The sequence below is a fragment of the Eubalaena glacialis genome, chromosome 16 (genome assembly GCF_028564815.1).
Source record: "Eubalaena glacialis isolate mEubGla1 chromosome 16, mEubGla1.1.hap2.+ XY, whole genome shotgun sequence".
Classification (NCBI taxonomy): Eukaryota; Metazoa; Chordata; class Mammalia; order Artiodactyla; family Balaenidae; genus Eubalaena; species Eubalaena glacialis.
Window position 1 is genome coordinate 65,018,673 of NC_083731.1, and position 15,494 is coordinate 65,034,166.

Below are 15,494 nucleotides of genomic sequence, written 5' to 3' on the forward strand. Positions count from 1 at the left end.
ACAGTGCATTCATACAGTTCTGAATAAAAGGGTGCAAAACAGGTTTTAACCGAAAAGTCTTTTCTGTGTCTCTGTCCTCTGGCCACCAAGTTTACTTCCCCAGAGACAGCCACTGTTACTAGTAGATGGTTTAACTCTTCCAGAAATACATTGTGCATATACAAGCAAAAGTATGTGTTTGAGGGTTTATATATAGTTTTCCTTTTTCCTCCCCCTTTTGTACAAAAGTAACATAGATTGTTCTGCACCTTGTTTTCCTTTTCACTTAACTCTGTATCTGGAGTTCAGTCCTATATCAGTATATAAGACCTTCCTCATTCTTTATCATAGCTAGCTGCACAGTTGAAACAAAAGTTTAATGGGAGAAGAGGCTTTCAATATAGTGGATACTTGAGAGCTGAGTACACTGTCTTTTAAGTAAAATTGCCAGTATGATCTGAATAGATTGAGAAAGTTGAAGAGGAGTTCAGAGTAGCCTCTGACATGAAGGTAAAATGCATGTTTTCTCAGTAGATGATAGCAAATGTGGAAAACATTCTTAACTATAGAAATACAATAGCTGTCAGATGTCAAGGTGTAAATGATAGACAACATTTATTGAGTGGTTACTGTGTGCTTATGCTATATACTTTTCATCTTGTGTGAGTCATGAAAGAGTACTCTTGAGGCTGGTGGTGTTACCGGCATCTTACAGTGGAGAAATTGAGGTTTTTAGTGGACAGTGTCACACACGAAGTAAGCAACAACATCCCTGACTGCCTGCCACAATACTGTTAACCTTTGCTTTATATCAGAGGAAGTGCTGGAAAGGTTTGATCTCTGAAACTTTTTGATTTTTAAGGAAGTAATGATGTATATTTAACCCAGAGTGAAATTTTGTGCAGTCTTGATAATCTGTGATTTTCAAAAGATTACATACAAAGTATACCTAAGGAACACAAAATACCACTCTGGGTTGAATATACATGATTACTTCCTTAAAATTCAAAAATAGTTTTAGAGATCAAATCTTTCCAGCACTTCCTCTGTTATAAAGATTAGAGATCATCTGAAAACAGTCTTCGTAGTAAGTTGAGGTAACAAATATTAGATAAAATTTTCACTCAATAAAATTTAAATTTCTCCTCTTAATTTTTATGACATCTGTAATATGTTGGGTATGCATGTTTTGTTCAGTAGTGTCAGTCACAACAAATAAAAATAACCACTTGGGTTGTTGAGTATTTTGGTAAAATGTGATACATAAAGAAACCTTAAGAAAGGTCATTTCAGTAGTCTTACTTTAGCTTAAAACATTCATGACATATATGTATCTTTTTTTTTTTTCTGAGTGGGCAAATCCATGTCCTTACATATTAACCCTTATTGTCAAAAAGTTAGAGCTTTTTTATTTAAAATTAATTTTTTTCAATTTTTTCTGCTTTTAAAAAGTGACACTGAAACTTTTTGGTAAGGGTTTAGCAATAATAGGAGATTTATTTACTTGATGTTACAAATAGGGTACTTATTTAATTCTAATGTTAGCATGCCTCAGGGCTCTGTCTGATGTCTTATGGATGTTATTTTACTTATTGTCTATCTCACCCACTAGAATGTTAATAATTTCCATGAGGGCAGAATTAAAAAAAATTCTTTTGTTTTAATCACGGCTATATCCTGGATACCTGGAACAATGCCTGGCACATAGTAGGTGCTTGATAGATGATTGTGGAATGAATGACTGTTGAAGTAAATCACTAGTTGATTCAGAAAACATTTGTAAATACCGTGTTAGTGTTTAAAAAGATATTTTGACTGCTACTTAAATATAGTGCTGGTTACAGTAGAATCCTTATATAGTTTGCAGAGTGCCTTCTGAGATGTAGGATTGAGATAGTAGGATTGAGCCTCTGCTGGTCAGTGAGATTAGGAAAGGTACTTCCTATGGGGACTGTATTCAGAATAGATAGTAGGTTACTTTTCCTCAAAGCTGCACAGTCATTTTGTTTACCTATCTTTTGAAGTGTTCCTTGAAGATATTTTGAATCTACATCTAGGGAAAATACACTTGCAAACCGAACTGAGATATTTGTTGTTATGCTTTTTGGCGGTAACAAATAATGCTGACTGACTTTTTGGGTTTAAACATTGGATAGGGGAATCATTGTTTCTGAAGGAGTTTTATTTTTATTTATGAAATAATTTTGTGAACTGTTTGCATCAGTCGAAGTATAACAAAGTACACTTTTGTTTCTAGGTGAAAAATTTAGAGAACTAATGGATAAGTTCCTGAGGGTTAACTTCAGTAAAGGCTGCCCACCCTTGTTTACTACTTTGAAATCTTTATATTACAATACAGAAAAGGTAAAATTTGGTCTTTATTCAATTGTAGTCTTTTTACTAACTTAATTATTATAGAAAGATTTCCATGTAAATAATATGCTATGATTCAATCATTTTCTCTATTCTAGTAATGGTGTGCACCTTAATCTAATAATAGATGAACTGAAATTGTATGCATGTACTATAAGTAGTATCAAAGGAAATGTCAATCTGAAATTTACCGAGTAAAGGGTTTATAAAAGCACTAAAATAAAGGTGGTTGTTTTTAATGGGTATACTTTTCTAGTGGGATTTTAAGTTTGACCTATTGTCGCCAGAGGTCTATATTTAACTATTTCATGATTAATTATCTATTATTTTATGGTATGACTGTGGATTTTTAAATTTGTTATGCTTGCTTTTAAAGTTAGAGCATGGAAAATTGTTACTGCAACAGTAAAATGTCATTTGGCGCTGTTAGTTTTAACTAATAGGCTACATTTTAATGTAGTTTTAACTAGTTTTCGAATGAAGAGAATCACTTTCTGCTTTTTTAAATTAGGAAATAGACTTGGTTTTATATTAGAGAGATAATTAGAAAATTAAAAGTTAATAGAAAATAAGTTATACTTCTATTTCCAAGCATTGCTTCTTATTTATTAAGGTCTAAAATCTTGTGTTCTTTTCTGTAATCAGTTTTTGAAAGTTACTAGTGGATAAGGAAAAGATTTTATTAGAAATGCTAAAATATTTTTAGTTAAACCTATATCACTTCATGTTTATTTAGTTTTGACCCATAATTATTTGTAAATTAGTAATAATTGTGAATAATAAAATACTGAAAAAAGTCAGTGTTAGGTATAACTGATTGACACTTTCTTCCTTTGGCAGCAGGTTTCATAAACTAAAAGGGACAACTGATAATATCTAGAGGGGAGTGGCTGAGGATGGCTAACAGGACTTCTGTACTCTGTTCCTACCATTGGTGCACCCAGTCTCCTTGCCAACTGGGCAGATCCCCACTTCGGGAAAGAGACCTATAGTACCCGACTAGTAAAAAGTGTCATTTACATTAAAACAAACAAACAAACAAAACTTACAATTATTTAATGTCTGTAGTATGCTTTATTTGATTGCAATGGTACTGCTATCGATTTTTTTCTGCAATTGATTTTTTTCTATTGATTTTTTTTGATAGTGATTGATTCATATGAAAACATGTAGCAGTGCCTACCAGTAATTTTTGTAGGTTATTTAAATTAGCATTTGCCAAAATTCTTCTCTTACTCATTTAGGCAAGGGTGACAGAGAAGAAAGATGAGATAAAATGTCGGAAATAATAAAGAACATGTATGTGAATGAGAGTAGAGTAGTGCTTTTGTAACACTGTCTTACAGCAAGTACTGAAGACAGAATTTGTTCCTTACAGAATTCCTTACAGAATTTGTTCCTCTTAAGCTATCACTGGGCTTTCACTGGCTTTCTCAGTTTTCATAAGAGGCATAGACTTAAAAAAAAAAATCCCTCCAATATTGATCCAAAATTACCATCTTAAAGGTGTTAAGCATTTGTTGGTATTTTATTTTTTAAAGCTTGGAAATTGTATTTTTAAAGAAGGCAGTGAGAATGCGTTCATCTATATGGGAACCTTTGACATCTCTTTAGTGTTAATTTTTGAGCACGCAACAGGAATGTTTACCATGTGTTTTTGAGAATTGAATTAAACTGCAGAAAATTGAGTTTAAGTTGTCAGAACTTAGTATAGTGAGAAAAAATGTACAAGTATGGGAAATCCTTCTCAAATCATTTTGGTCACATATTTGTGATTACTCAAGAGGGCATTTTAAAATTTGCATATTTCTAATCAGCAGTGAGTTCTGTTTTTAGCTAAGGGCTGCATTTTAACTCTCGAAGGATTTCAGAGAGTTAAGGCTGATAAACAATTATAGTTTTGTAAACTTCCAAGTCTTAAAGAATACTCCATGTCAGGTACCATGAAAATACAATTATCTTTTGAAGTTAGCTTAGGATATAGTACAAATGTCAAAAAGTATTTAAAAAATGTCTCCAGCATTTTAAATTGTGAATTTTGACCATAAATATTTTGGTTTTTTCCCCCCAGCAATTTCACAAGCACTTAATGTGTTATTGTGTAGTCTTCAATATCTTCTTTTTAATGACACCATAGTCTTTTATCAAAATCATACCTCCAATTGAACTTTGATTTTCAAAATTTTTGCAGTTAAAAAAGTATATCTTTGTACACATAGCTTTACTTAGGATTTTTTTGTCTCATAAATTCTCAGAATAAATTAATGGGTAAAAGGTATGAACATTTTGTTATTCTTGTAAACATCAATTTGTATTGCCACTACCAAAGTATGTGAAAGGTTCACTGTGCCCTCACTAGCATTAGGCAGTGTTAAATATTTTCTTTTCTTACGTTTGCTTTTCTAATGAGATTTTTTTTTTTAAACATAAAGAAGCCAAAATTTAATGTAACCAGATTTGCTCATCTTTATTTCTATTGTGGAACTTCACCTATTGTTTTAGAAACAGTTTGGAAAGTCCTCTTCCTCTTGAGCAGTGCTTCTCAAGGTGGGGCGGGGGAGGGAATTTTGTCCCCCAGGGGACATTCTGCAATGTCTGGAGATGTTGTGGTTGTCAGTGTGGTGGGTGTGCTACTGATACCTAATGTGGGTGGAGCCCGGGGACGCTGCTGAACACTCTTCAGTGCACAGGACAGCCCCCCACAGCAAAGAACTGCGTCACCAACATGTTGGGCTGCGTAATTCTAGGGGCTGTCCTTTGCGTCACAGGATATTTGGCAGTGTCCTTGGCCTCTACCACATAGACGTCAGCAGCTTACCGCCAGTATCTTTGTTGTTCTGTTAATAGCTTTATTGAGATGCAGTTCACATACAATAAAATTGACCTATTTGAAGTTTACAAATTCACTGATTTTTAGTATATTCAGAGTTTTGCAACCATCACCACGGTAATTTTAGAAAATTTTCATCACCCGAAAAAGAAACCCCATTCATATCTGCCTGCCGCACTCCCCCAATCAGGCAGCCACTAGTCTTCTGTTTATGGATTTGCCTATTCTGAGTATTTCATACAAACAGAATCAAACAATATGTGGCCTTTTTTTCTCTAGCTTCTTATACTTAGCGTAAATATTTTCACCTGTGTGGTAGCATGAGTACTTCATCCCCTTTTATGTCCAAATAATGTCCAGTTGTATGGCTTTACTACATTTTATCTATCAGTTGATGGACATTTTGGTTGTTTGTACCTTTTGGTATGAATAATGCTGTGAACATTTGTGTACAAGTTTTTGCATGTACATGTTTTCATTTCTCTTGGGTGCATATACCCGGGAGTGGAATTGCTAGGTCAAATGGTAACTCCATGTTTAAACTTTTTAAAAACTGTCAGACTCTTTTCCAAAGTACCTTCACCATTTTACATTCCCACAAGCAGTGTATAAGGATTCTGATTTCTATACATCCTCACCAACAATCCACTTGTTATTATATGATATTTGATTATAGCCATCCTAGTGGTTGTGAAGTGGTATCTCCTTGTGGTTTTCGTTTGCATTTCCTTGATGACGGATTATTTTGAGCATTATTTCAAGCGCTTGCTGGCCATTTGTGTATCTTCCTTGGAGAAATGTCAGTTCAGGTTCTTCGCCCAGTTTTTAATTGGGTTATTTGTCTCTTCATTATTAGTTGTAAGTTTTAAAATATATTCTAGGTACAAGTTTCTTATCAGATACATGATTTGAAAATATTTTCTACCATTCTGTGGATTGTCTTTCCACTTTCTTGAAAGTGTCTTGATGAAGCCCATTTTATCTTTTTTCCCTTGTGTTGCTTGTGCTTTTGTGTTGTATATAAGAAACCTATTTCCAAATTCGGGGTCATGAAGATTTACACATATTTACTTCTAAGAGTTTTTATACTTCTGGTTCTTACATTAAAGTCTTTGATTCATTTTGCGTTCATTTTTGTATATGGTGTGAGGTGGGAGCCCAGCTTCATTCTTTTGCATGTGTTTGTCCAGTTTCCCAGCACCATTTGTTTTTTTTTTTTTCCATTGAAAGTCTTGACAGCCTTGTTGAAAGTAAATCGATCATAAATGTGGGGGTTCATTTCTGGACTCTCATTTCTGTTCCACTGATCTGTATGTCTGTCCTTAGGCTAGTATCACACTGTCTTGATTACTGTAGCTTTGGGGTAAATTTTGAAATTAGGAAGTGTGAATCTTCCTAGTTTTTTTTTTTTTTTTAATATTCTTTTGACCATTAAAGATTTATTTTATTTCCATTTGAATTTTAGGATCAGTTTTTCAGCTTCTACAAAGAAGCCAGCTGGGATTTTATAGGGATTGCATTGAATCTGTAGATCGCTTTGGGAAGTATTTCCATCTTAACACTATTAAGTCTTTAAGTCTATGAACATTGGAAATTTTCCATTTATTTAGATTGTCTTTAATTTCTTTCAACAATTTTTTTGTAGTTTTCAGTTTGTAAGTCTTATACATCTTTTGTTAGATTTATTCCTAAGTATTTTATTTTTTTATGCTATGCTAGATCGAAGTATTTTCTTTCTTTTTTTTATTATATAGTTTCAGGTGTACATCCTGAAACTTATATAGGGCCAATTATAATTTGACATCTGTGTACAGTATAAATTGTTCACCACTACGAGCCTAGTTACCATCCATCACCATACACTTGACCCCCCCGCCACACCTTCACCCATTTCACACCCACCCCCTAACTGCCTTCCCCTCTGGTAACCACTAATCTGTTTTAAAAAATTTTTTTTAAGATTCCACATATGAGTGCAATCATGTGACATTTGTCTCTGTCTGATTTATTTCACTTAGCATAATACCGTCGAGGTCCATCCATGTTGTTGCAAATGGCAAGACTTCATTATGGCTGAGTAAATAGTCCATTGTATATATACACCACATCTTTATCCATTCATCCATTGATGGACATCTAAGTTGTTTCCATATTTTGGCTATTGTAAATAATCCTGCAGTGAACATAGGAGTGCATCTATCTTTTTGGATTAGTGCTTTTGTGTTCTTTGGATTGGAATTATTTTCTTAAATTTAATTTTCAGGTTTTTTTATTGCTAGTATATAAAATACAGTAGATTTTTGTATATTGTTCTTATATTCTGTAACCTTGATGAACTTGTTTATTAGTTGTTGGTGTACTGAATTTCTGTCATCTGCAAATAGAAAGTTTTATTTCTTCCTTTCCAGTTTGTATCCTTTTTATTCATTTTCTTGACTAATTGCCCTGTCTAGAACCTACAGTCAATGTTGAATAGAAATGATGAGAATTGACATTTTTGTTTTGTTCTTGATCTCAGTGGGAAAGCATCTAGTCTTTCTCCATTAAATATTGTGTTAACTATGGATTTTTTTGTATATGCCCTTTATATTGTTGAGGAAGTTCCCTCCTACTCCTAGTTTGCTGAGCATTTTTATTGTGAAAGGGTGTTGGATTGAGTCAAATGGTTTTTCTTTGTCTATTGAGATGATCTTGTGTTTATTATTTTTATTCTGTTGATATTGTGTATTACATTAATTGATTTTCAGATGTTAACCTGGCATTAGTGGGATAAAACCCACTCGGTTGTGCTGTATAATTCTTTATATATGTTGCTAGGTTCAATTTGCTGGTATTTTATTAAAGATTTTTGCATCTATATTTCTAACAGATACTGGACTGTAGTTTTCTTGTGATGTCTTTGTCTGGTTTTGATATCAGGGTAATAATGGCCTTATAATGAGTTGGGAAGTGTTCTCTCCTGTTTTTTGTTGTTTTTTTTTTGAAAAGTTTGTGAAGATTGGTATTAAATATTTGGTAGAATTTACCAGTGAAACTATCTGGGCCTGGACTTTTCTTTGTGGGTAGTTTTTGATTACCTGTTGAAACTCTTGTTATTGGTTTATTTATATCTTCTATTTCTTCTTATTTGGTTTCTGAAATTTGTGTTTCTAGAAATTTGTCCCTTTAAGTTATCCAGTATTGGCATATATGTTCATCATATTCCTTTATAATCATTTTATTTCAAGTCAGTAGTAAGTAATGTCTCTTCTTTCATTTTTAGTTTTAATAACTTGAGTCTTCTTTTTTTCTTGGTCAGTCTAGCTAAAGGTTTGGCACTTTTGTCAATCTTTTCTGAAGGCCAAATTTTGGATTTGTTGATTTCCCCACCCCCCTTTTCTATTTTATTAGTTCCCAAATCTGATCTTTATTATACCCTTACTTATGCTGGTTTTAGGTTTAATTTGCTCATCTTTTTCCAGTTTTTTTTTTCCTAACATGTGCTTAGTGTTCTGTATTTTTGTTTTTTACTTTGCAGATTTAATCAATGAGAAAAATGTTTTTTCTAAAGATAAAGATCTATATTTGCACAGAAAGATACTGAGTAAAATCAGTTTTTATTTAATTTTAGTTCAACTGTCAAGGCTACAGTATATACATTAAAAAATATTGTTTTAGTGTTTTAAAAGAAACCAGAATGACCCTAAATAAGAGGTGGAAATTAATTCTGGGCTTCCATTTTCACCTATAATGGAAAGTACTTTGCAGTTTTGGTCTGTAGCTATTCACTGTGTCAGACTGTTGAGTGAAGACAGTGAATCATCAAGGTTTGCGTGGGTTGTTACAGGTGCATTTGATTCCATTGAAGCTGGACATCAGTGCACAGGTGCAGTGAATATGAGTAAGAACATGGAAATTGAGTACTTGATGAGACTGACTGGATGAAGCATAGATGTCTCAACAAAAAGTGTATGGGTGTCTATACACAGGAAGGGAAGGTAGGCTGTTTTCCCAGAGGACATTTTTTTGTGTTAAATCTGCCCATACTATGAAAATATTCCAAGATCCTCATTCAGTTAAAGAACGTGTAGAGGTATGTGTGCCCTTTAGAAGCTGGTGACGGTAGGCCCAAAGAGTTACAAAAAAGTTGGCCTGTTCAGTGAAGAAAGAGAATCATCATGAACTTCATTGGAATATTTCTACGGGAAGTACTAAATTGTTTGGCCGTTGTTAGTGGGAAACAACTATAATTTGTTGGTGGAGGTGGTGGGTAAACTAGATTTTGATCCTGGAATATATTATCTGTAAGGTATCTTTGGTTCTTTCTTTCTTTCTTTATTTATTTTTTTAATATTTTATTGATTGATTGATTGATTGATTGATTGATTGCTGTGTTGGGTCTTCGTTTCTGTGTGAGGGCTTTCTCCAGTTGCGGCAAGTGGGGGCCATTCTTCATCGCGGTGCGCGGGCCTCTCACTATCGCGGCCTCTCTTGTTGCGGAGCACAGGCTCCAGACGCGCAGGCTCAGTAATTGTGGCTCACGGGCCCAGTCGCTCCGCGGCATGTGGGATCTTCCCAGACCAGGGTGCGAACCCGTGTCCCCTGCATTGGCAGGCAGATTCTCAACCACTGCGCCACCAGGGAAGCCCTTTCTTTATTTTTAATTAACTCAGGCAGGTATAAAATTTGAGTTTTGTATCTGTTTACTATCTAACTGTAATTGTGAAGGTAAGTTAGGAAAAAAATGAAGCTAAACATCATTGTAAAAATGGCTTCACAGTTAATAGTCAAGCAAAATGATTCTAAAAATGTTTCATTTCATATATACTTTTGGAAAACTAGGTGTTTCAGAAGGTGATATAGGGGAGTAATTGGCAAGGAAAGCAAGAGTTTGATTTGTATTTCAGGGCAATATAAGGAATTTTTTTCTTAGATGCTCTAAGTAATAGAAGGACTACATTAAGAATGTTTCTTTGTGAGAATCCTGGATTTCTCACGAAAAGGAAAAAAATGAGTCAATAACAATTCTATCTTTAAAAATTCCAGAAGGCATTATTTGCAGTGGTAACAGTATCAGAGTTAGTATTTTTCAGACATGCTGATCAACAGTTAATGTTAATTGTAATGATGTTCATGAATTCATTTTTTGTTTGTTTAAAAACAGTTAAATTTTGGGAGAAGAAAATAAAAGCAAGTATTGGGTTGGCCAGAAAGTTCTTTCGGCTTTTTCCATAACATCTTACAGAAAAACCCGAACAAACTTTTTGGCCAACCCAATACTTTTCCTAGGTATTCCTATACCTAGGAAGGTATCACAGTATAGTATAATGTCTGCTGACATTTATTAATCCCCTTCACAATTTTTGCCAAATCTACATAACACCTATAGTGTTATTTTTAAAATATTTTTCAGTAAATTTGGTTACTTTTTTTTGTTTTTCGTAAAAACTACAGATTTGTGCTAGTATAGTTTTTATAAAACACATAAAATTAAAATCTAACTTAAAAAGTTTCAGTTGGTGAATTAGCTGTAATCATCTCTTGTTCCACCGTGGGCACCACTCTTTGGGAAATACTGGTATAGGGAAAGGAGCATTGCTTTGGAATCAGGACTGGTTTGGAATCCTGACTCCATCACACATTTGCTTGAGCAACTACCTGAATCTGTTTCTGGATCATAAAGTTAGGGAAGATAATACTTAAGGAGTTGCTGTGTTCTTTAATTAAATGATAAAGTTTGTAAAGTGCTTGGTTCAGAGAGGGTTTTCAAGAACTGGTCGTTCTCTCACCATCCCCACCGGTCACACCTCATCTCTGCAAGAAGTTACCTAGTTTCATTTTAGTGTCATAGTTCTTGGACAACTTATCTCTAGCTAGCTCCGTTGGAACCAAAATTGTCACTGTTAATTGTACATTTATTAGAAATTAATCCAACAATTTTGGTCCTTGTTGATAAACTATTGTGCTTAGTTTTCTAATTTGGGTTAAAAAAAAAAATCCGAAAAGACAGTTTCAGTGCCTTTCATGTTACAGTAACATTTTAAGTGGGATCTGTATTTATACTGTGAAAAATTATGTATCAGATGTGGTTTGTAGGGCTTTGTCTTTAAGGTTAGTAAAGAATTCTTTTAACTCATACATAAGAGAAGCTGGATAAGGGCAGTAATTTAGGAAATATACAATAGTCACAACATTTGCCCAGGTTAGATTTTGTTAGCAGAAACAAAGCTTTTTCAATCCTGGTCAAATTATAACTGTTAGAAGAAAATATTTAAATCAGGAGAAGGTGGTTGAACTTGGAAATTTTTTCAGTTCATAAAAAATTTTGACTGTATAATATAAGCTATTTTGAGGCTTAAAGTTTTATTGTGATCTTAGATACCTAACAAGTGGATTGGCTTTCTTGATTTTAACTGGCAGCGGCAGATAGCTATTTTCAAGAAGAATAGCCATTACATGTTGTTTTGCAAGAAAGGAGTTGAATATACAGTTATGTTGTATAATTGAGTGTAGTTATACAGTATACAATTATATAATTGAATATACAGTTATACAGTATTATTGAAATATAAATTGTAAGTAAACTTGAAGTAAAATGGGTCCTTTATACCTTAGTAAAACTCCTTAGACTAACTTTCATAGACAAGTTTGGAAAATTGAATTGTTCACTTAATTACTGAGTGAGTGACTATAATATACATTTTTTAGATTCAATAAATATGCCTAATAAACCAGGAAGGACAGTGTTCTCTGCAGTTTTTTTATTTAGGACATTTCATGTGAACTTTCCATTACCTTGATTTATTTCCTCACTTAAATCTTGTTTTGAAGTTCTGAAGCTGGAGATTCTATTTTATTCAGTAGTATTGTACACTCCTTTATGATGAAGAATTATGTGTAACTTCAGTATATATTTTGTTGTACTTTTTAAAATGATTAAAACTGATTTTAAAAATCTATTTCACCCTAGAGATGGAAAGGTACACCCTTATTTAAAGCTCTAGCTGTGGTTTCAGTAACTGCCAGTAGATGGCAGTGTAAGTTCATGGAAAACTATTTGCTTCCGTAAATTGAGTACTGAATTTCTAAGCCTGAACGTTTTTTAAGTTACACATACTCTCAGTGAGATTGATCCTGGTGGGTTAAAAACGCCTATTACTTTAAAAAAAAAATATATATATATATATATTTATTTATTTTTGGTTGTGTTGGGTCTTCGTTGCTGAGCACAGGCTTTCTCTAGTTGCGGCGAGCGGGGACTCCTCTTCGTTGCGGTGCGTGGGCTTCTCACTGCGGTGGCTTCTCTTGTTGCGGAGCACGGGGTCTAGGCGTGTGGGCTTCAGTAGTTGTGGCACACGGGCTCAGTAGTTGTGGCTCGCGGGCTCTAGAGCGCAGGCTCAGTAGTTGTGGCACACGGCCTTAGTTGCTCCGCAGCATGTGGGATCTTCCTGGACCAGGGATCGAACCTGTGTCCCCTGCATTGGGCGGCGGATTCTTAACCACTGCGCCACCAGGCAAGTGCCTAAAAGTGCCTGTTAGTTTTTATTTTGCTTTGTAGTAGTAGTCTTATTGCAGCATTTTTAAAAATCAGTTCTCAAACTCTAGGGTATATCAGAATTATCTGACGGCTTGCTAAAAGCATTGCTAGACTCAGAGTTTCTGATTCTATAAATTTGGGGTTTGGTCAAAAATTGCATCTCTAACAAACTACCAGGTGATGCTAATGCTGACATTTATGATATTAATGGTCTGAGGATTGCACTTTCAGAACCACCTTTTTGTTGTTTTATTGAGGCAAAATACACTTAACATAAGATTTACCATGTTGACCATTTTTAAGTGTACGGTTTAGTGGTATTAACTACATTCACATTTTTGTGCACCCATCACCACCATCCATCCCAATAACTCTTTTCATCTTGTATAACTGAAACTCTGTACCCGTTAAACAATAACTTTGTTTTTCCCTCCCTCTAGCCCCCGGCAACAACCATTATACTTGATGTCTTTACGATTTTGACAACTCTAAGTAGCTCATATAAGTGAAATCATACAGTAATTGTCTTTCTGTGACTAGGTTATTTCCCTTAGCGTAATGTCCTCAAGGTTCGTCCATGTTGTAGCACATTTCAGAATTTCCTTTTCAAAGCTTAATAATATCCCATTGTATGTCTATACCACATTTGCTCATCCATTCTTCCGTCCATGGACACTTGGGTTGCTTCCACGTTTTGACTATTATGAGCAATGATATGAACATGGATGTACAAATATTTCTTAGAGATCTGCTTTCAGTTCTTTTGGATATATAGCCAGAAGTGGAATTGCTGGATCATTTGGTAGTTGTATTTTTTATTTTTTGAGGAACTGCCATTTTGTTTCCCACAGCAGCTGTACCATTTTCCACCAGCAGTGCACAAGGGTTGCAATTTTTTTCACATCCTTGTCTACAGTTGTTTTCTGTTTTATTTTGTTTTAAGGTAGCCATCCTCCTGGGTGTGAGGTGGCATCTCATTGTAGTTTTGATTTGCATTTCCTTAATGACTAGTGACGTTGCAGACCTTTTCATGTGCTTACTGGCTATTTGTATATCTGTGGAGAAATGTTTATTCAAGTATTTTATCAACCATTTTTGAATTGGATTTTTGTTGTTGAATTTTAGTTCTCCATATATTTTGGATATTAACCTCTTATCAGATACATGATTTGCAAATATTTTCTCCCATTCCATGGGTTGCCTTTTTACTCTATGGATGGCATCTTGGTGTACAAATTTTTAAATTTTCATGAAGTCCAATTTGTCAGTTTTTTCTTTTGTTACCTGTGCCTTTGGTGTCATATCCAAGAAATCATTGCCAAATCTAATATTGTGAAGTTTTTGTCCTATGTTTTCTTTTAAGAGTTTTATTGTTTTAGGTCTTACATTTAGGTCCTTAATCCATTTTGAGTTAATTTTTGTGCATGGTATTAGGTAAGGGTTCACCTGCATTCTTTTGCATGTAGATATCCAGTTTTCCCATTACCATTTGTTGAAAAGACTTCTGTTTCTCCAGTGATTGGTCTTGACACCCTTGTCAAAAATCATTTGACCACATATGCGAGGGTTTATTTCTGGACTCTCTGTTCTATTCCATTAGTCTCTACATCTTTCTTTAAGCCAGTACCACACTGTTTTGATTACAGTAACTTTGTAGTAAGTTTTGAAATCAGGAGTGAGTCCTCTTGGTTTTGTTCTTTTTTAAGATTGTTTTAGCTCTTTGGGGTTCTTTGAGATTCTATGTTAATTTTAGGATGGGCTTTTCTATTTCTGTAAAAAAAAAAAAAGGCATTTGGATTTTGATGGAGATAATGTTGAATTTATAGATCTCTTTGGGTAGTATTGATATTTTAATAATATTAATTTTTCTAATTCATGAATATGGGATGTGTTTCCATTTATTTGTGTCATCTTGAATTTTTTTCAGCAATCTTTTATAGTTTTCATTGTACAAGTTTTTCATTTCCTTGGTTAAGTTAATTTCTAAGTATTTTATTCTTTTTGATGCTGTTGTGAATGAAATCGCTTTAGTAATTTCCTTTTCAGATTGTTCATGTGTGTAAAAGTGCAGCTGATTTCTGTGTATTAACTTTTTGTATCTTGCTGCTTTGCTGAGTTCATTTATTCTAACAGGTTTTTTTGTGAAATCATTAGGGTTTTCTACTAGTAAGATCATATCATCTGTAGAGATAATTTTATTTCTTTCTTTACTATTCGAATACATTTTATTTCTTTTTCTTGCCTTCCAGCAATAGAGCTTCCAGTACTGTGATGAGTAGATATGATGAAAGCAGGCATCCTTGCCTTGTTCTTGATCATAGTGGAAATGTTTTCAGTCTCTCACCATTAAGTATGATGTTCATTGTGGGTTTTTCATATTTGGCATTCATTATATTGAGATAGTTTCCTTCTATTCATAGTTTGGTGAATGTTTTTATAAGGAAATGGTAGTGAATTTTGTCACATATTTTTCTGCAACAATTGAGATAATCATGTGGGTATTTTTCCTTCATTTTGTTGATGTGGCAAGTTATATTGATCAATTTTTATGTTAAACCATCCTTGCATTCCAGGAATAAATTCCTCTTGGTCATGGTGTATAATCCTTTTAATATGCTGCTGAGGCATGTTTGCTAGTATCTTGTTGAGGATTTTGCATCCATATTCATCAGGGGTGTTGGTCAGTAGTTTTCTTGTGGTGTTCTTGTCTGGCTTTGGTATGAGAGTAATGCTGGCCTCAGAATGAGTTTGGAAGTGTTCCCTTCTTTTTGATTTTTTGGCAGAGTTTGGTATTAG

The 15,494-nt window shown here is 34.1% G+C and overlaps 1 protein-coding gene across 4 annotated transcripts in view; it reads left to right on the forward strand.

Annotated features, from left to right (window-relative positions):
- The window catches only part of NAA16 (N-alpha-acetyltransferase 16, NatA auxiliary subunit), a 75,062-nt gene that overhangs the window by 24,691 nt on the left and 34,877 nt on the right, over positions 1-15,494 (forward strand). For all 4 annotated transcript variants that reach the window (XM_061170581.1, XM_061170583.1, XM_061170580.1 and 1 more), the window contains one exon: positions 2,237-2,343. In XM_061170581.1, the coding sequence (XP_061026564.1) occupies positions 2,237-2,343 (107 nt within the window). The remainder of the gene's footprint in view (positions 1-2,236; positions 2,344-15,494) is intronic.